Source organism: Conger conger, chromosome 8, assembly GCF_963514075.1.
Source record: "Conger conger chromosome 8, fConCon1.1, whole genome shotgun sequence".
NCBI lineage: Eukaryota > Metazoa > Chordata > Actinopteri > Anguilliformes > Congridae > Conger > Conger conger.
The window spans coordinates 56,330,261-56,352,326 of NC_083767.1; the positions used below are offsets into that span (position 1 = coordinate 56,330,261).

General features: G+C 46.4%; 1 protein-coding gene across 2 annotated transcripts in view; it reads right to left on the reverse strand.

Moving 5' to 3' along the window:
* The window catches only part of LOC133135261 (ADAMTS-like protein 1), a 139,473-nt gene that overhangs the window by 87,707 nt on the left and 29,700 nt on the right, over nucleotides 1-22,066 (reverse strand). For both annotated transcript variants that reach the window (XM_061252136.1, XM_061252138.1), the window contains exon 2: nucleotides 10,781-10,900. In XM_061252136.1, coding sequence (XP_061108120.1) covers nucleotides 10,781-10,900 — 120 coding nt within the window. The remainder of the gene's footprint in view (nucleotides 1-10,780; nucleotides 10,901-22,066) is intronic.

Here is a 22,066-nt window from a genome sequence, read left to right on the forward strand (position 1 = left end):
GGTGGCTAGCTATGCTAACTGCGGTGAGACATGGGTTCAGCATGTTTCTCACTCATCACTGATTAATGCCTGGCAGATGTGTATATTTTGTGAGATAAGGCCTGAACCCAGATGCTTCTGGACCTCATTCTCATTCTCACCCATGTTCACAAGTCTCATATTTGTATTTATTTTCTCACTTTGATTTGCCTTCAGCTCAAACTCACAAGGCTATGGGGTTCCGCAATATTACCACAATTCTGTTCTTCTCTCAAGAAAAGTACTCTGGTGATTGAAGCAATCCTATTGTGGTGAAACAATCCCATTGTGATTGAAGCTGGCGCTAGCTAACTTTCAGACTGGAACAAAAAACAATCGTCTAAAAGAGGTCAGTAAAATCAAATGAAGCAAAACATTCCCTTTAGAAATTATGCCCCGGGTTTACGGTTTAATTTGGAGGGGGGAGACCTTTCAGGTTAATATCTTGACTCTGGACAATCCCAAAGCAAGCCCCAAGCCACAAAATGCCACTGCCATGTTGGACCACCTTGTTTGTGTCAACTGCGAGCTCTAGGGCGGCTCTGGTTACGTTCAACGGAGGGCAGTAAAAATGCTAATTGAAAGTCAGAGTGACCTAAGAGTATGTCAGGTTTTGTTTAAATACACACTCTCATGTTGCAAGGGGAGGGACTCACTTTTCAGCTTGGATAAGTGTCAGCTTGTTTTTTCAATTTTGCGGTTTGAAATTAGAACATTTCTGAAGGGGCTTACGCGTAGGGCTTCATCCGATCCGCGGCACAAGCCAGGCGTCGTCTAATTTCCCTCCGCTCTGAGAGTGTGCGGCCCCTAATATGCCATCCCGGCCTTGTCCTAATTTGTTCCTGTTTGTATTTCACTCATAAACACATCCGCTCCAGTAATGGGCCTTCCAGGAGTAATGGGCCTTCCTCTCTCCCTCTCTCTCTCTCTCTCTCTCGTTCTCTCCACAGAAGACACTGAAGCTGACCATGCAGATCAAAGCGACGCGGTGGGGAACTGAAGCCGGGTGAAGTCTCTTCTCTCTCTTCCCTCCCCCCCCCATACCCTGGGGGGGCTCTCTGAGAATCCCGTCAGCCACCGCGCTCCAGATACGGCCAGAAGTTCAAACTCGGGCCGCTCAGAATGCAACAGCGATAAGCTTCGGGTTACGCACCCGCTATCAGGGAGTCCCGCTGGCCCTACGCTCCTGTTGCAGAAATCCTTCAGCGGGAAGCAATTAGACGTCGCTGGCGATCGTGCCCTGTGAGCGAAGGGCCCCCTCCCAGGGATGACACCTCACGGCCGACTTCGCCCACCGTGGTCACAGCTTCTAAAAAAAACCCCACCGCCGCCTCGGCAGAATCGTTTGGCGGAACCCAATGCAGAGGTCAAAGGGCGAGGCGAAGCGCCGGCATGCTGAGACACCGCATTCCTGCCGCGCCGCACGCGTGTCGGGATGTCAAACGGCCCCGCCCCTTCCCCAACATACCTCAGCATCGCCCGGGCACCAGCTGAGGTCACCGCACCGCGTCACTGAGCCCCTGACTAACAGGCCCTAGGGTGAGTATATGAGGACCTTCAGGTATGGACCACAGATGGACCCGCTCCGCTGCGGCCTCAGGCCTGGTCACGGCCTGGCTCCGCGTTCCCACTCCTGGGCCTGTCTCTGAGGGCTGTCACTTTCCAGGCAGGGTCACATTCTGTTGCACACTCTTACTCTAAAGCCCTCAGACAGCAAAGCTCAGGCACCGAGCGTGTGTAACACAAGCCCTATAGCGAAGGCAAATGGGAACATATTTCAGAGGCAGAACTGCACACATTATCGGTTGTCTACAAATCATAACCATGATCCCAGTATTAACCTACTCAGTATAATCCAACAAAACCTCATGTGATAAACTTGTCATGTGCCTCCATAACGTAGCTGTCAAAGGCACTGACGACCCTCCTTCTGGCCAAAAAGTGTGTCTAATGAGGGTGCCAAAGGCTAGGGGTGGGAGTGTTTCTTTAGTGTTTCTATGGAAGAAAATGTGTGTAAAAAAATGTTGACTTTAAAAACACACTTAACTGAATTTCTCAACTGTGAAATCTTTTTGACCCTTATTTTCTTCCATACCATATGTTCGCAGTTCATTGTGCAGAGGTGGAAAGTCCTGCCATGTGTCTTCCACCCATTAACTCAGCCAGCTGATTAGTTCTACCTCCTTGGCTGAAGAATTGTGCTAATTACCAAATCCTGGAAATTGGAACAAAATACCGTGGAGGACTTTTAGTTCCTCAACCTGGATTTTCCACCTCAATTCAATTCAATTCAATTCAAGCAGTGTCATTTTCATTTTCAGTGTCAAGTTAAAAAGGTGTCATTTTAAAAGTAAGGAAACATTTAGAAACCAAAACAGCTTACATCAGCCCTGGTGGGGCAAAGAGGGCATTCTCAAAGCAACTCATTGAACTGTGTGCTAAGCGGTATTAAGACGTACAACCAGCACAAAAAAAAAAAAAAAAACTATCTCCGTTTCATGATCGGTTGCCCAAAAACCTCACGCCTAATGTGTCTCTGGAAAAGTCATGCTGAAATTGCTGGGGTGTCTTTTTGGCATCTCCCTTGCTCAACTTTGGGGAAACATCTGCAAGGAATATAGCTGCAAAAGTAAATAATTACAAATCTCTCATTAGCCCGCTGTCCCTGGATATGTGCTTGCCTGATGGGTGGAGAGGGGTGGAGGATGGCTCTCACTAATCAGATCCATGACTCTGCATTCACAGCAAGAACAAACTGTCAGCAGACATGGAACCAAGTCCCTGAGTGACACATGGGACGACTCAAAGACAGAAACACACACACCTACTCACACAAACACAAACACATACACACACACACTCAGACAAACCAGTACCAGCAGCTCATAAACAAACATGTGCACACAAGCATGTCAGTGTACAGGCACACAAAATACACTTTCAAAACCACAAACCCCCTTTCTCACGCCCATCCACACTCAAGCACTTACGCGTGCACACTCACTCGCACAGACACACACTTCTGTTGTTTGCCGTCTGTGGTGAATGTGGCCCCCTGCGTCCCAACCAGTAGAACTACTCCAGTGCCCGCAGTCGACTGGCAGACCACATGAAGGGCCTCCGGGTTTGGACAAGGCCCTGCGGCTCTACCGAACACACGTCGATGGAATAAACACGTAAAAAAAGGCGTAAAAAGGCGCTTTCTAGTACATTCTCCAGCACTCAGCACTTTCCCACAGCTGCTGCCTAAACCCGCTGCTTGTGTGCCGCGGCTCCGTCTGCCAGCGGACTCACACAGAGTAACCGCGGACGACCGAGGGCTTCAGGCGCCCCTCCGCAGGACCCGTCCCGGCATTAGCAACGTGCAAGCGGATAGTCGAGCGAGGACGAGGAAGAGTCACCCCGGGGCATCGCTTCTTCAACCCCTCCAATGAGAACGGCCGCTTGAGAGAACATTCCGGCCTCAAGAGCCAGAGCTGGAAGTCCCGCGATTCCTCAGAGCCACAGACATGGGGGAGGCAGGGAAGGGCGGGGGGAGGGGGGGGGGGGTAATTCACCAATTGAACCCTTTGCCACCAATGAGCAAAAATATGATATAATGCAAGTTCATCTGGTATTTGTTTTGCGTACAATTTCACAACCGGAGGCATAATTTCGAAAATATCCCAGATACCCGGCACCAAATGATGCACAACACTGAGCTGCACACCATTTGTAGACCGATGTAGAGCGGCTACACTGCGTCCAGGCTGAAGGACATCAGGACACTCAGAGCAAAAACACTGGAGACCAAAGCAGTGTGCGTGAGGCACTGCTACAGGGAGCATGTGAAGAGAGGCACCGCGGGGAACGTGAGAGTGCATCAGGTGTTTTTAAGGATACTCGCAGCCACGCACATTCCAGAAGCACAAAGCAACAGCCGACGCCAGGCCCTGAAAAACCTCTCAATGAGCCAGAACTGTTCCTCCTGACTGGGAACCAGCGCAGTTTTCACAGAGGCCGTGACCCGTTCTGCACCTCTTTCGAGTTCTGGTTCTCTGAATGTAATATTTATCCATCTTCGAGAAGTATCCATGTGCATATCTGAAGCTTCACATCTGCCATTTCTTAGATATATTCCAACCTACTCTCCTTGGGAAATTCTGCTTGACTTCCATTTCATTATGAGGGCTTCCTTTGTAATCAGTGACGTGAATTTGTTGCACTTGTGCACGCATGTTTTTTGGGACATCCATCTTATGCGCAGCTGAAAAGGGAAAATTCCATTAAATATATTGTTTTGAAAATATCAGATTCGGTCCATCTGGTGGTTGTACTGTAGTTGTAAATGAGGAACTATAATGAGATTATGGGGATTACAGTTGTACAAAATGCTTTCTGGTAAATGTATTCATTACCAGATTGTGCAAATCTAAGACAGACTGCATATTGCATGTGCTGTAAAGATGGAAACTGAAAATACAAAACAAATGTATTTATATACTTTATATAACCTTTAAAACGGGATGACCCCATTGAAATCCCAAACACTTTTCCTAGGGGGACTTGGCAAACGGACAAAAACTACCTGCAATGTATTTAGAATTCACCACAAGAAGTACTGCGTCTTAATTTGTCCACCTCAGACTCATTTACGGGCAGAGAAATCTAACGGCAGCCGTCGCAGGGAGAAGTCGGTGCCCAGCTGTGTGCTCAATCCTCACCCACACACACATTAATTGGACCAAATGAAATGCTAAATTGGACATTGGCTTTTATACACCGGCGGACTCGAGCTTCACCCAAAACGCAGCTCGGGAGCAATAGTGGTGGAGGACATCTCTAAGCTGGGAGGCTGTGAAACCGAGAACACTATTACCACCTGTGTAGTGTGCATTCAAGGAGATTCAGCCCCTTAGGGCGAAGGGAACTGAGTCATGCACAAACAGCCACGATTTTCTCTGCGCCTGCAATAACCGTAGCAGTCTAGCGTCCATCCATAAAGTTGGCAAGAGTTGTGAGAGATATCTTGTCCAGACAGAGAACTGTGAGTTGAGTGAATGTATGCTCGAAACTGAACAGAAGCCATAGCAGCACAGGACTCACACATAGGTTACTTTTGACTGAAATCTGACACTGGGATACCAGTTGCTCCTTTTTAATTACAACAATTACCGAGATCCACTTTGCAAGACGACTTCATGACTATGACTCTTGCCAAAGATAGCTGATGACTTTTGACCCGTTCATTTTTGCTTGGATCAGAATGCTTAGAGCAGTTACAGTATATCTTAAAGAGTTTCAATTTGTCACAAAGAAGTCAAAAACCCGCCACTGCTCAACTAAAAAGCATTGACCTGGTGGCAGAGATCTTTTTAAGTCACTGCTTTGATTGACACACTTAGCAGGGCACGCATCTCCTGCAGTCTTCCTCTGTAATTTCAGGAGACTGATATACTTGTCTCTATTGTTCCCCAGGCCCCAGCACCCAGTTCCACTTCAAAACGCTGAGCCATCCCTCGATAGAGAAGACAGTGGCTGTCTTGGGAGAGATCTTCTTTCAGCGGGCCTATGACGGCTCGGAAGGTCATCTCTGAAGTCTAGACAGGGGCAGGGGGATGGCGTGCGTGCGTTCCTGATCTGCCTCGCCCCACTGCCTGGAGCGTGCTGGGATCCTCCACACCCAAAGCCAGACAGCCACCTGCAGACCCTCCTCTGCCTGGCGCACGGATTCGGTTTCTGATCACCCGGGGTTTGATCATCTCCACCACCAGGATGGAAATGGATCCCCGCTATTCGCTGTCTTTCTAGGATTACCAAAAAATTGTTGGCTTTAAGCTATTTCAGTTAAGTCAGCCAGGAAATCTGACAGCAGCGTTATTAAATTTAGATTTACTTACACAGGCATAACATAAATGGACATGTGTGCATTCGTGTGTGTGCGTGCGTGCGTGTGCACGTGTTTGTGTGTGTCCGTGTCCATGTGCTTGTGTGTGTGTGTGCATGCGTGTGCACATGCTTGTGTGTCCGTGTCCACGTGCTTGTGTGTGTGTGCGTGTGCGTGCACATGTGTGCGTGCCTGCGTGTGAACGTGTATGTGTGTGCGTGTGTGTGTGTGTGTGTGTGCGTGTGTGTGTGTGTGCGTGTATGTGTGTGCGTGTCCGTGTGTGTGTGTGTGCGTGTGTGTGTATGTGTGTGCGTGTCCGTGTGTGTGTGTGTGTGTGTATGTGTGTGCGTGTGCGTGTGCGTGTCCGTGTGTGTGTGTGTGTGTGTATGTGTGTGTGTGTGTGTGCGTGTGTGTGTATGTGTGTGCGTGTCCGTGTGTGTGTGTGTGCGTGTCCGTGCGTGTGTGTGTGCGTGCCTCGGCACATGTGTGCGTGTTATTCAGTTTTAGGTGACCAACAGTACAGAGCTGCTGAATTATGTTTTTAAACCCACGGTCCCAGTTCGGAATATTATTCATGACGACAGGGTTTCATTCTCACTTTAATGGCTGAGAACATTTTTTACTCCTCTGTAGATAAATAATATTTTTAACATTTTACTCTTCTGCGATATAAGCCCACATCCGGTTCCCTCCATGCAGCGCGGTCCCTCCTGCCATCAGTCATAGGCTGGGCGAGGGGCCCTCCTCTCCCGGGAGGCCGCCGTTCCATCCCTCCCTCCTAAAGGCAACAGGATGGGGTCGGAAGGAAGAGCGTCTCCTGATAAAACCAGAGGGGATGTTTCCATCAGATAAAACCCCCGTGAGATGCCAGCACACGGTGCCACACCATGAGCAGTGAGCGCCATACCAGCTCCGTCGCCTCCATCTCCGCATCGCTCTCCAAAAACACCGGCCAATGGAAAAAGGCCTGGGGTCACCCGCAGGAAGTGCCGGAGGGGTACGTTCAGTATGGGGGGGCCGGCGTAGGGGGACGACAACTTATTATTGCGAACTCCCAGGACAAATCAGGCCGCTTACTTTTATAGGAAGGATGTCGGTTCCCTTTGCTGGAAAAACCTCCGCCTTCTAACGGCTATGCACTACCCCACCATCCCACTGTCACCTCTTTCTCAAAGTTGCCAGGTTAAACATTTTCCTTTTTCGCAGAACAATTCATCTCTGTCACACGGCGGGAGAGAGACACGCATTCAGCCACTTGCCTTCCGGAGGTCGTTAGGGCCTCCTTGGAACCATCCGGAAACAAATTCATGAATCGAGAAAGAAAACACTTCAAAACGTCCCAAGTCTCCACTAATTATACTGTGTTTGCCTTGGCGTTTGAGCAACACTAATATTGAACGGAGATTTTGTACGAGGGCTATCGTTGCAGAAATCTGCTATGGGCTAAAGCACCAGAGCTACACTGCCTGTGCCAGGGAGTGCTCTCAGCAGGCGAGTGTACGTGTTTATGTTTGTGGTCAAGCTCCACACTCTCAATATTTACCACCTAACTGCTCCCATTAGCCTGGGAGGGGCATTGATGACCCTCCCAAAGACCTTCTCCTCAAGACTAGTGCCGACATATTTAGATCATACACAAGTCACATGGTTAAATATGCTGCAAACATTGAATATTTAACACAGTAAACTCATCTGTATTTTGTATGGGCAGTGCTGTGAGCTGGGTTAGAGAGCTGGCCATTGAAGTGTTGATAAGAGTCATGGACATAGACTTATTAGAAAGTGTTGGGAATATTCTCCCATTATGGAATCAAATTGAGACTGGCAATGTAGCACACGGACGACCACTTTCCAACTGAAAAGCTTTAATTAGGATGCGCAAAGTGAGATTGGGACGGATGGCCTTTTCGGACGCATCCCTCAAAAAATAGCTGAAAGTGTGCGACTTCACCCGGTCCAAACTTTATTCCACAACAGGAGAATATTCCCAACAAAAGCCAATGGAAATTTGGACCACTGCAGGTTTTCAAAGTGGTCACTGATGTTAGCTAAATTGCTTTTGCTACCTTTTATACAGACAGTGTTCATTTTCAGTTGAAAATGTTTTTCAGAGGTCCCTTGATTTCTTAACAGGTTGCTTTGTAAATGTGTCGGGTGGATCGGTTTCACACCTGTCAGGCTCATGCCTTTGTTTGAATTTCAAGAAGAGACAAACACAAAAACCTGATGAGCACACAGACACCTACAGTAATGAAGCTGAGGCAGATGAGTTTCTGAAACTACATCTATCCGCTTCTCACAGATAATAGCTTCTCTAGGATTAGAGAGAGTTCCATCCTGGCTCATTTAACATTCCCGTCAGCGGTAAAACAGGCCCAAAACTCTAAGCCCCATTGATATTAGACACCTCATTACAGCGGGTCCCAATGATGTTTTTTCCATCAAGAAAGCCTTCACCCGGGCAACAAGCTAGACAGCTGACCTTTGACCTCTGCTCTGGCTAATAACAGTAAAAGCAGCTCACCAGAGAGATGTCAAGCCTCCATATTCAATGTCGCCTGCTGACCTGCTTTACTTCATCACCATCCAGCCCCTCGCCACTACATCTAACAGCAGCTATGCGACCACATTAAATGGAATTAGTATGCACTGTATGCTCTTCATGAATGGTAGCACTTCTTACCGAACGTGCTAATAAATACCAATGAACATTTCGAGCAAGAGTTGGAGAGTGAAAGAAAACTTTTCAGATGAACTAAAAAACAAAAAAGCCTCATTCTGAAGTTATTTAAAATGAAAAGCATACATACCCCAATAAAATAAAATGAATCTGTAAATAAAAAATATACAATTACAGGAGAGAATTTTCCTTGGCAATAAACATGTGTTTAAGTGTCAAAGGGTGCGATAAAGTTAATTGCTCATGTGTTCATTCATGCAGCCTGGCAATGTTCGAGCCAAAACATACTGAAACAGCCAACTAATTGTAGGGCAAATTGAAGTGTGTGATATAAACTACAGAGTATCCAAACACATTTTCATAAACCAATAGGAATGCGGTTTAATGCAGGATATCCATTTACCATTTTATGTTTCTTCCAGTGCAATTTAATCCAGTCATTAAAGCAGAGAAGAAGAAAAAAACACCTTTTCTGAGAGCACCTTCCACATTACCCATAATCCTGATTGATTCCTGAAAAAAGCAAACACTTCAAAAATGTTTACTTACTGTAAGTTTATTTAAGTCTTCTAGTCTATTTTTTTAGTTGAACACATTGACTGTGTTGAAATGAAATCAATGAAAAAAACTTTCCAAATAATTACAGTCCTGTTCAACGAAGTGGCATTTTACTCCTGAAATGAAGCCCATGGGTCTATTTGATTGTCATACAGTCCCATGCTAACGTGGCAGCATTTAAAAAAGAAAAGCTTTGCCTTTAACAGTACATTATTCTTGATTCATTATTGACCGATTCCAGGGGTTAATGTGTTAGTACTTAATTCACAGGGTTATAAGCATGAAATAAATAAATCATCAAGTCATAAATCATCATGACAGCATATTAGACCTTTTGACAAATGGCATTAGACTGTCATAATATATTCAGCCATAAGTATAATATTTCTGATATGTTTATAAAGTTTTTCTGCATGTACCATGACAGTTTTATGAGATTTGTCATAATAATACTAATTACACACTGTAATTTGCGACATAAAGGTTATTCTTATAACCAGCGGTGCTGTATGGGGAGATAGTATGATTTTAAGGGCCCTGACTGTCAAGGACCCTAAAGAAAATGGTGGCATAGTGTACAGTAATTATGGAGGGATTCGTGGCTAGGGGTGGTTGGGCTCAATGTGAGATCTTTTCATGGTGACCAAATCCCTGGTGTCGCCCCAGTTTATAACCGTATGTAGCCTAAGCTTCATGGCATATAGTTCAAACAAAATATTGCCAAATTCATTGGTAGAGGAAATGAAGATTATACCAGTAGTTGTATTTATAAAGATTACACAAACAGCAGTGCATAGTAGGGAAATTCTGGTCCAGTTATTGATTTAACCACAATGTTGTATCTTGGCACAAATAGCCAATGCTGTGCAAATATTGAGCAACGAAACTGAACTTCATGATGCATTGCAAGGCCAATGTGGTCATCCCAAACAATGAACGTCTGTCTGTTCAGCAAATGAACGACGGTATGAAATGAACCGTTTTCCCAGTGATCGGTCTTCATCGAAGTCTCACACCTCCCCCCCCTCCCACACCGTGCCGTGGTGTTTTGAACATGTTGACATGGCATTAACCCCTCTAATAATCTGAGAATAATGTATTTAGTTTCATGACCGTGCCTATTACATCAGACAGCTGGATGAATTATTAGCGCAGAAGCAGCTGAGGCACCTCACTCGTCACCACTGAAAAACACACGCCGGCCAAATACAAGCGAGTGGAAATCAGAGCGCAGTCCAACCGCTGGACAACTCGAATCCTCGCTTTAAGGGCACCACTCCATATTAAAAACTAATGTTTTAACCTTCATTGCACTCGCACATATTTCTTGGGCGCAACACATTGGTAGTTAATGAGGTGGGCTCCACATCGTTGTAAAGCCCTCTTCAAATTCTGAAAGGCAGTGTATAGATAAATTAGCCCATAGCCCTTCACCGTTAGTTCAGTTTGTGGAGATACAGTTCAGCACGTGCACGTGAAATCTCTGCAGGTGATATTCTCATTCACTAGCATTTCCCGGGCACAGCAGAATGATGAGTCGCAACACGGAAGCTGGCAAACACGCCACAGTTGCTACGGCAATAAAGCGAGACGACAGCAGCCCTGACGGATGGATATGCAGGCAGCTGGGGTGCCAGCAGCAGAAGCAGGGGTCTCACCGAGTCGTCAGGCTTACTGCTGCCCGTGTCTTCAGGAGAAGACTCCTCTGGGAGGTCATCACGTCGAATCAGCGTGAACTCCCTCAGGAAGACGGCCCCCTCATTCCCGTTAGCCTCCACCTGAGGGGAAAGTAGAGACACACGCACACACACGTACACACACACACACACACGCACACACATACACACACACGCAAACTAATTACTACACATGGGAAAAACTTTTCAGAATGGTTTGCATTTGCATTACTACGATAGAACCATATTACAGAGCTGCAGCTCGGTTTTCAAAATACTCATCTCACAAGCCTTCTGTCTCAGCCGTGTTTTTTAGGCTAATTCATACATGTCATATTGCAGATTGACTGTCTTGTGGAGCACTATGGTCAGCCCCTCTCAATCAGGCCCTCCCATTTACAGCTATGAGGCATTCTTTATTAGAAATGGCCCCAGAGATTTGGACAGGGCCCATTAATAATAACAGTAATTCATAAGGATGCGCAGACTCATGTTACTGAATTTCAGCTGTTTTCTCTGGGCTATAAAATCTCCATAATGAGCAAGGTTAACTGTTTACAACGACAATCCGGAGCCAAGCTGGATGGGGGGAACCTAGGAGACAGAGGCCCTCTGCTGCCAAGCAACCTCCGCAAAAATACACTTCCCAACTGTGGGAAAAGCCCTGTGAAACAGTGCTTAAAGTGACAAATCAGATCTGCGCTAATTCCCCAAACTCAACACCCTCCACCGCAATCAATTAGTGTTCGCTGTTCCTCAGGGAAGCATCTGAAACAACAGAGGTGCATCCTGGGAAACAGGCCCAGAGAGTCCTCCATACCCATGCTGCAGAGAGGTCCTGTATGTATATTACACACACACACACACACACCCCCACAACACACACCCTGCCCCCCCCCCCCACACACACACCCCCACACACACATACACAAACACACCCCCCCCCACCCACACACACACACAAACACACCCCCCACACACACACACCTCCACACACATACATACACCCCCCCACACACACACCCCTCCCCCCACACATACACATATACACACGCATACACAACACCACCACCCCACACACACATACACCCCCCCACACACACACACATATACATCTCATGCACACACACACACACACACACATTATATACACACATACCACCATCCCCCCCATTAATGCACACATCATACATGCACACTTATTACACACACAAATCCTATACTGCAGTTCCAGCGTTCTCTTCATTAGTCATTAGTGTGAGCCACAGTATTGTTCCAGCTCTAATTGGTTGACGTCTAAACGTTCACTGCAAGGGTCTGAAGGGCAGGGGAAATAAACAGAGTGGGAGCCGTGTTCTAATAGGGCCGATCCCTGTGGTCGCGGGGAAACTGGATCTCCATTAACCCAGACCTCAGCCACTCTCCTGGGACAGCCTAGAACGCCTCCATCCCTCAGTCTGCCAATACAGTGCCTTCCCAGCTCAGTGAGCCTGAAACGCTAAGGCGTCAAGGTCGTACGGTCATCAGGGCCCAAAGAGAACGTGTGTGCTGAAGGATATCCTGGCAAATCTGCAAATCCACTGGGCACAGTGAGCTAGCCCACCACCAGTAAGGCAGAGACACTGGGAAACCATGCACCTCTGACAAATATACTAATAAAGCTCTGCAGAGGGAAACCAAAATATTCACATGAACGTGGCCTTCCACAAGTTAAACCCCCCCTCCAGAAATACCCCATCAATACTCCTCTCAGTCCTAGATTCATTCCAGTTCCATTTTGATTCCATTTCAAATGGTGAAATTCCAGTGTCAGAAACGGTGCATTTCAAATTTGAATTTTTAACAGTCAGAAACTTTCAACTCCAGCTAAACGCTAGAACAAACTGCAAATGCTGACAAATGTGAGGACACTTTAACTCCAGGTCGCTGTAACATCTGATCAATGTGACTGGTGGCAGAGAGACTGGGAAGCCTTCATATACGTATCCATACGGTATATACTGTGTGTACTGTGTGTGTGTGTGTGTGTCAGAGAGAGAGAGCAAGAGAGGGAGAGAGAAATGGCCCAGTCCTCTCAGATTATAGAGTAGCTAGAACTCTGACCAGAACACTGAGAATGAGCTGGTAGTGGGACTCTCTGGTGTTAGGAGTCTACAGCAATGTTGCAGAGTAGGCCCAACTCAAGCATACGTCAAAATGAAAAAAGGGTAAATGGCATGCCAAATAATAGTCATTGAGAAGCCAAAAAGTCAAATAAAATAAAAATGTTCTTTCTTCACTTGATTCCTTCATTCTAAACTGTGCCAGATATAATCAGTCACTGGAATTTGTTGTTTCCAGAAAACATTCAATTTCCAATTTTCTACTTTCATGAGTATAATTAATATTGCGATCAACCCTGATTATTTTTAGACAAGAATATTACACTGTACGGTTGTACAGAATACTTTTTTTTTATTGACATTCCAAACATGTGTTCGTGCTGTACTTTGAGCTTATAAGAAAAAAAAGTGTTCATTAAACATTAGCTTAAGTCAAACAGCATGTCCAAAACCTTTACAACAGCATGTTTGGACAAACTTACTTCAAATTACTTCAAAAACATTGCATAGCCAAACACATCATGCCCAATAATAATCTGAATGAAGTGTGACAACCTTTCTCTGTTGAACTAAGGTTATCTAGGTGATATGCCATGTTTCAACACCACATAACTCCAACGTGTTGTTATAGTTATGGCCTTCAAATACTTGGCAACACAGTTAAGTTCAGCTACTTCCAAATGCTGGTTTACTTTCAGCATTCCGTACAGTTTGAAGCAGGCAATTAGCACCCGCTAATCCAGGCGTGCCATATCTGGTCAAGCCGTGGTGCCCATACTAAGCTGCTCAGCCGAACAAGCTTTGAAATTGAGAAAAGACTTGGGAGAGGGAAAGAAGCTGTGAACAAACCTGCCATGATAGTGCAAGACCAGATGTCCAAGCTTTTAGCGCAATTAAAATAGTGGAGAAGCGTGTATGTGTGTGTGTGCTTGTGTGTGTGTGTGTGCGCGTGTGCGTGTGGGCAGGGGGCTTACTGGTATTCTACATCCACTTTATATAAAAACTCTCATAATGTGTTTCCTGAGTATCACCACAAAAGGTGACCTTTTCCTCCTTTTGTGTTGAGATGCCTTTAGTGGAAAAATGATTTCCTGATGCAAAGTCATTTAACAGCATAACCATTGTGTGGCAAAAAAAAAAAAAAAAAAATGAATTCAACTAAGAATGGATGGTTTTCTTAGGCTCTCTCTCCACCAATTTAGCCGACCATCTTGTAAATCTGCAGTTTCATGCTGACCGAGCGCTATGAGACCTTCCCAAAGCTCACAGTCACAGGGCTACCACTGGCTGCACTAGCAGACTGAGGGGCCTGATGGGACTGGCTGCACTAGCAGACTGAGGGGCCTGATGGGACTGGCTGCACTAGCAGACTGAGGGGCCTGATGGGACTGGCTGCACTAGCAGACTGAGGGGCCTGATGGGACTGGCTGCACTAGCAGACTGAGGGGCCTGATGGGACTGGCTGCACTAGCAGCACTGTGAGACCTTCCCAATGCTCACAGTCACAGAGTCACTCACAGAGCAGCCAAGTTCACTGAAGTGTTTAGGGGGGATCCATCATGCCTGTGTTTTTCTCCTCCTCGAGAAAACAGGCCGGTGTGTCAAACCCGGAGCCCCGTGCTCCCCGGGGACCCAGCCACAGGGAGCTGACAGGGCTCCGAAACCGTCTCTTTCCAAAGAGAGCGGTGGGGTAAATGGTAAATGGTAAATGGTAAATGGCAGGCATTTATATAGTGCCTTTATCCAAAGCGCTGTACAATTGATGCTTCTCCATTCACCCATTCATACACACACTCACACACCGACGGCGATTGGCTGCCATGCAAGGCCCCAACCAGCTCGTCAGGAGCATTTGGGGGTTGGGTGTCTTGCTCAGGGACACTTCGACACCGCCCGGGCGGGGGATCGAACCGGCAACGCTCCGACTGGGGGGGGGGGGGGCATGGGAGGGGCTGGTACCTGAGAGCAAGACAGCTGTAATGGGAAGCACTACCCACGTCCCTGCGCTCCATGGGAGACTGAGTGCGACAGGGCACCTGAGCTCCTCACAGTGCTACCGAGGGATTCGCAGGGCTGGGTGAGGAGGGGGTGCCGCTGGAGCACCCCCTCCTCTGGGGCAGAGAGGACGGTCGGGGTTACTGAATATACTGGGCCTCCTGACACAAAACACAACAAAACCCCCTTAATCCCCAGGATATCGTGTACCGCACCGCCTTGTCTTCATGCGTGTGCAAGTGTCTGTGTGTATGTGTGAACGTGTCGCGCGAATGTGCCCGCGCGCGACGGCGAGACGTCCTGCCAATCCCGTCGCGATTCGTTCAGCCTCCGGCGGTGTGGATTTCAGAGGGCGAGCGGGGGGGAATATGGAAACGAGGGGAAGTGAACCCCTGGCAGCGGCCCTTCAAAGCGCATAATCAACAGTAATAACACCAACCTGATAGTATAATTGGCCTTTCCTGGAGGGTGCTGCCAGCTTCCACTGCTGCTGGAAATCACAACAGGGGGGTTGTGAGTTCGGAGTGGAAGGCACGGTCGGGCTTTCTATTTCAGGCCCGGCTGCCTTCGGCTGGCTAAAAGGTACAATAGGTAATTTCTGACTTCTAACGGTCAAGAGAGGAATAGCAGCAACAAACACCCTTCAAACCACTACACTGTTTATCCCTCCCCCTTCTCTGTGAACACGCTGATGTTCCAAACGCCATTGGCTGTGGCAATTAAAACCAATTTTCAACCAGTCAGCTTGAATTATTGCACAGCTATACGATGTTTTGGTACAGAGTGCCGGCCCATCAACTGTATATTTTGAAACCCGAAATGAAGGACTATAAACACAGGCAGAGGATGAGTCAACATGTCAGTGAGCCTTTTTCAATGATAGGAAGGGCTTTACGATGGTCTTGTAACAATACTTTAACACAAAAATCTTACCTATTGTACCTTTAATGTTGGGGGAAATGTATTTTTCCGTAAGACCACGACTTTCCACGGGCGTACTGTGTCCTCAGCTCTTGCCTCACAGGACATTCTACAATTTCCACATCAAGGAGACATGGACTCTGAGTCTATTGGGTCCTACCTCAGTATGTGCTTATTACAGAATAAAGCCATTAGAGACCAGGGGTGAGATCAGAACTGATAAAGGTATACATCTTTAAGCTCTGACAGAGACTTGGCATGCCAAGGGCAACGCTACATCCTTGAGTTAACACATCACCTGGTTACAATTTGCACTTCATGCATTACACTCAAGGACATGGTGATGGAGCAAGTGAGTGCAACAAAACTCCCTTTCAGCACCGTTTCTGATTCCTGACAGGTTGTTTAGTTATTTAATATTTTCATTCTTCCCACTTGTGCCGTTGAAGACATAGTTCCTCCTTGCCAGATTTGAGTCTAAACTGGATGGGTTTATCCTTAATGGGGCAATTTCTCATTTGGCAACTTCAGGTTACAGAATTATAGGACCTGCTGCTCCCTCAGTCATGTGACTTCTCTCCATGTGCACACAAAAAAAAAAGGTCAAGAGCCTTAGCAAACAGTCCCAACATCCAGCTGCCAAATGTTTGTCATCAGGATAATTTCACGTCTCTGCACTTTGGGAGATCTCGGGCTGCTATATAATGTCTCCATCACAGCCGCCTCACCCTTTCTCTTCCAATCTCCATATATAGTATAACCATTCAGGAGTTCACGGCCTCTGCCTCCGGACCTTTGTGCTCGGAGCACACCCTCTCTCGTCTGTCTGATCAGTCAGATCCTGCCCGAGACCTGGCTCCCTCCTCTCATATTTTGAGTATCGGTTGAGGCCTGTCCCAGTTGAAAAGGCTGAGACCTGGCAGCCCATAGCCTGTTATGGCATAATAAAATAACGGAAGCTCCCTCAGGGTGGATGGGAACACTTGACGTGCCAACAACTAACTGCCGTACCGCTGTCCTCCATTAGACTTCTAGTACCTTTCAGCTTATTCATCTTCCGGTGTTTACTGGCTGAAATTCCTGGAGGGGTTCTGCTCTGTAAACTGTGTCTGCTATCTCCAACACAAGACCGTCTGCATCAGCCCAGTTCCCCAGGGTTGGTATGCAAGGTATTTAATTCAAGCGTCTGAAAGGCCAAGCCACCTCCTTGATATCATTCCAGCTCTAGGAATCTTCTTTTTTTTTTTTTTTTTCAATCAATTTCCCTCTGGTAACAAATGTTGCTTCTGAGCTGGCCTTTGCTTTCCTTTCAAGGACAATCTGCTAGGGTTTCCACACTGATCAGGATCAAACCCTCAATTCCTACTTAATTACAGAAGTGAGTGATATCACATTTAATTTATATTCCCTCTGTGAATGTACCTTCTTCATGAACATTTCACATGAACTTCACCTGACAACAGAAGAGCAGGTTCAATGTCGGCAGTTGACTATTCCAACTTTGCTCAAACTTTGGGTAAATGTTCTTTATATATTCAATAAAGAACATCCAAAACATTAGCCCCATTGGAAGTGGGGCGGGCACCCAATGATCCAATGGTATTACATTGCTGAAGCAATGTGCCGGCTTGACATAAATACAATTTCTGAGGTGAAAAGAACATTCCAGGCTGTCTCCTGGGAGGGGAGGATGTCACCAGCAACCATGTACAGTAGACTGTAGTGTAGCATAGCGTTAAAATATGCGTTCACTTGGGCTACCAGTCCACTACTTGGATTATTATTTAGCGCTAGAAAGCAGTTAGTTGCTACCAGCGGTCTCCTAATTAAAAAAAAATGTCCTTAATGAAAACACAGTAGGCAGATCAGTCAAGACTATTGACCAGACTTTGAACCCCTGTTGAAGGCATAGAGGTACCAAAACATTGGCTTTTTGAGAGTAAACATACAATTTTGGAGTCAACAAGACATCTAAGTTTCAATACTTCAACCGGGACAACGGGGTGAGAGTCACAGAAGTGAATGCTGTGCCATTCTCTTCCAGTCCCGGATTTGCTGAGCAAAAACTGAGGTTAACCTCAGGGACATTTTGCCCAGGGAGCTGCTGTGACTTCAGGGAGCTTGTTGAACCCTGTCTGGCAAGAAGCTGCAGCATCTGCGTGGATTTGTTATTTTCCAGTGATGAATGTTTCGCCGATGCATTCTGTTTACTCGCGTGCTTCTGCGGTTTCCTGATTTATGTTAATCTAATTTTTCGTGCCCTGTATTTCATTTTTTGTAAATAAGGAAACAGGAACATCACTTACAAACTGTAACACAATTATATCAACTTCCATCAAAGTCTAGATTCCAGACAATGGGCTTGAAACTGAGGCTAGGTCAAACAGCAGAGGACAAAGCAAGCTCTGAAGAGAGTTAGGTGGTGTGGTCTCAGTCGGACAAAAGTTGCTTTTCTTCTGGGACTTTTTACATCCATACTCCAAAGCATATAACAATTTTGTGCGTTGGGAATCAAAGACAGCACAATTTGAAATCAGGAGGCTGGGTCAAATGGTATCAAACGTTACAATAGAATGGAATAGTGTGTTGAGAGATACATGCTTCTGAATCGGGACCAACTGCCCTCCTCACAATCTACTTCCAATTGAAAACAGCTGAAGAAAACAAACTCATTGGCTGTTTTTTTTATTTTTCCCAGAACAATGCAATGGCCAGGTGTGAAACCTTGGCTTTTATCTTGAAATCGCATCAGGTTGCAACCCAAGATGAGGGTTTTCCATCTGATCTACACTGCATCCCTGTAGCCCCAGTGCGGAGTGCAATCTGCACACATTGACCTGAAGGATGTGGCTGACGATCTCTTCAGTAGACAGTCTGGGAGAAGAATCTGTGTTTCTTTTCTTCTTAATTCAGTAGAATAACCACCGATTTCATAGAGAGGGAATTTGAGCAGGGCATTTGGCTTGCAGAGACTTATATGTAGCATGTCCATTTTGTTGTCCCAAACACATCGCGAAATTTCATGAGCTACAACATTTGCTTTTCATAGGTACTCATCTAACATGACTTTCACAGCTAACTTTATTACAAAATGATATATGCTGGAAAGATCTACAGAAGGAAGGGTACAATGAAAATGATAAAGGGAGTTGAGCCTATAGTCTTCCATCTTGGCTATTATCCCCTTACCTCATCACCCTCCTGTGAAACAAAATTCAAACTGGTGAACTTTGTTACAAAGACTTTTTCCTATGCACCGCCAAACAAGTATCAAGGGACCAATAAGCTACTCTCTGACACTATCATGTGTCCCAGACACTGAAAGTGATAAATGAGAGCGTGTCAGTTCACCTTTCCTCAGCTTTCCGTCTGGATGACCCCGTATCCCAACACAGGACACCCCAGCCTGACGCCTGCATGACCCCTCCCTGCAGTGCATGATAGTCTAACCTCTGCCACTGAGGGGCACAGGGGGAGCTGGGAGCCGTGTGGGAAGAGGGCGGAGGGGGGGGGGGGGGGACAGTGTCTCTGCAGCACGGGAGGAACCCCAGGTGCCGGAGTGCATGCATGCCGGTACGAGAGAAGGCCCGCTCCGTAGGCACACGCAAACATTCCCCGCTGCGTCGCCCTGGCAACTGCTCACAAATTTCCGTCTCTGCCGTGGCTGACACGGCGCAGGATCACCTCCCCGGTCCCACGACGCTCGCCGCTGAACTCCTGACCGCGCTTCTGTCTGGGCCGATAAGAAACGCGAGTTGATCAAAAACCCCGTTGTCAAAGCGGGCGTGACGCGCCTAGCGCGGCGAACGCTGAGACGTCGTTTTCTCCTTTAAGTGGCCCGCGATGAATTGAGACTTTAATGCGTGGGTTCTTTCGCTCCATTGCTGCCAAGCCAACAGATGTTTTCCATCTCAAAACAAATGGCCACCTTTAACCTGTACTCTACTTCTCATTCTTACAGCTACTTTAAACTCCTCTACTTCTTCTACTCCTCCTCATTCAATATTGCATTAAGTGACCCGATACATTATTATATCAGTACAAATTATTTCATTACGATGAAAAATACAGTATAAACATTTGTATGAATGTTTAAATGTCCAAAACGAATTATACAGTGAGGTAAACTGTGGAAAAATTATTGCTACCTCTCCACCTCTTGTCTGGTAGTAATTCATGGCAGACATTCAGCCTTTTACACAAGACGCTAAAACAGTCAGTGACAGCTGAGAGGTGATAACCATTTTTTTATTCCCTTTCCCCTACGTACATGCCCTCTCTTCTATAAATATCCATGTGAAATGAGCTGCTATCCCGTCAGGGAATGTTCCTGTTTAACACCAGATAGTCAACACCAGAGCCGTAGTCGCTATAGCCAAGCCGGGTCTTCAACAGGGATCCAGGTACCATGCTGTAATTTCCTCCTTAAATGCTTTTTTTTTTTAACACGCTATTAAACTAAGCTTCTGGCCACTGATAAAGATTTATGACTACATTTCCTCTCCCAACAATAACTTGTGATGACAGCACCTAAAATGGGTAGACTAGTTTACTGTAACTGTTAGTGCCGTGAGAAGCCCTCACTAAATAAAACACAGGGTGGGCTGGTGTGATGACACAGCCCAGGTAGCAGGTCATGTGATCAGCGCTCATACAGAAGGTAGCACAGGTAGCAAGATGGAGACAGGCAAAGGTGAAGTGTCTGTCCTGAGCTAACAGAGGGCCTGCAGTAGCAGGCAAGCCTTTACTCAGCTCATTAGTAATCATACAAAAACCTAGCCAGGCACTGTGGAGTTTCAGTGCGTCGGTAATGAATGGGTTTAGATTCAGTTCAAGCATTATTTAACAGGGACCTCAGAGAAGCTCTGACAGCCCAGACACTGGTGTTCAGGACAGCTCTATGACCAGCGCTGGACAAAAGGCAGCGATAATCCACCTAAGTGGTTGCTGAACGTGGCGCAGATGTGAAATCCAAAGCCCTGTTTTGTGCGTAATCGCTCTCCGAGGAGAGGTATTAAGTGTTAAGAAGAGAAAGCCAGAGGTGTCCCTTCAGGGCCCAATGTTACGGTAAACTGTCCTAAACCGGTCCAGCGATCCCCGGCCCATAAGCACCGGCGTGTTTCAGCGAGGTGTTGAGTTGCTAAGACTGTCCAGGGAAACGCAGAGATCCGCTTTGGCCAGATAAAGACCTCCAGCCCAGTGACATTAGCCAGACTGAGTCACGCAGTGTCATTAAATGTGATGATTCAGAAGCTCTGGAGAGCCACAGAGCCAGACTGGAAATGGACATAAAATATCATCTTTAAACCACATGTAGTGATGGACACTGATCATTTGACAAGAATGGAAATGTAGCCTTTCATTCTCACGGACATAAACCACAGCATCAAATGGGAGATTACACGCAATGAAAGATGCATTTAAAGAGCATAACAAAATGTAAAAAATAGCTGACAAATAATCATTCGACGTGTTCTGAAATTTCAGTTTGAGACATGAGGCAAGAAAAACTATGAGCTTCAACGAGAGTGGTCAGCGAATTCAGACCTTGCTGGAACGATGTGAGGAAATTTGACTCACAACAGAAAGGATTAAAGCTGTAAAACTGACAGTTGGAGTTGGGGCACCCACCCAACTAGCACTTACTCAAGGCCAGGACCCAGCCCTGGCCAGCTAAGGGGTTCCCATGACAGAACCTGAAGGTAGACAGGCTGCAGGACGCCACCCTGGCATTGGGTCATACCCTCATATTTCTCACTCAATGATGATGTGACTTCCTGCGTTCCAGGCCTGCCTACCGACATAAGCGTTTAAATGTGCTCTCTGGCAGGTTAACAGCTGGTTGGTAGAACACCCATGGATTTCAGAGTTTTATTGGCGAGGTGTGTCTCTGTCAATCTTGTCTTGGTGACTGCAGTGTGTTACTTATGTCACTGTCTGAGCTTGCTGTCACTTTATGGAAAACACATATTTGTGGTGACAGTAGCGTTCTCGGATACTTATTCAAATATGTCTTATTTTCACAGCTAGTCCCAGTCAAATTCGGGCACCCAGTTTCAGGGGAGATGTAAATATGTCAGTTTCAGACAGCTCTGAGAGCTACAAGCAATGGCACATGCTGGCCATGAATTAAAGCAGGCCAAGGGCAGCCTTTTGAAGTGTAGCAGAAGCAAAATGTACTGAAAACTGCTACGCTGTTAGAAATCCGATAATGTTGGCAATGAAAACATCACAGGAATCATGATTTAAC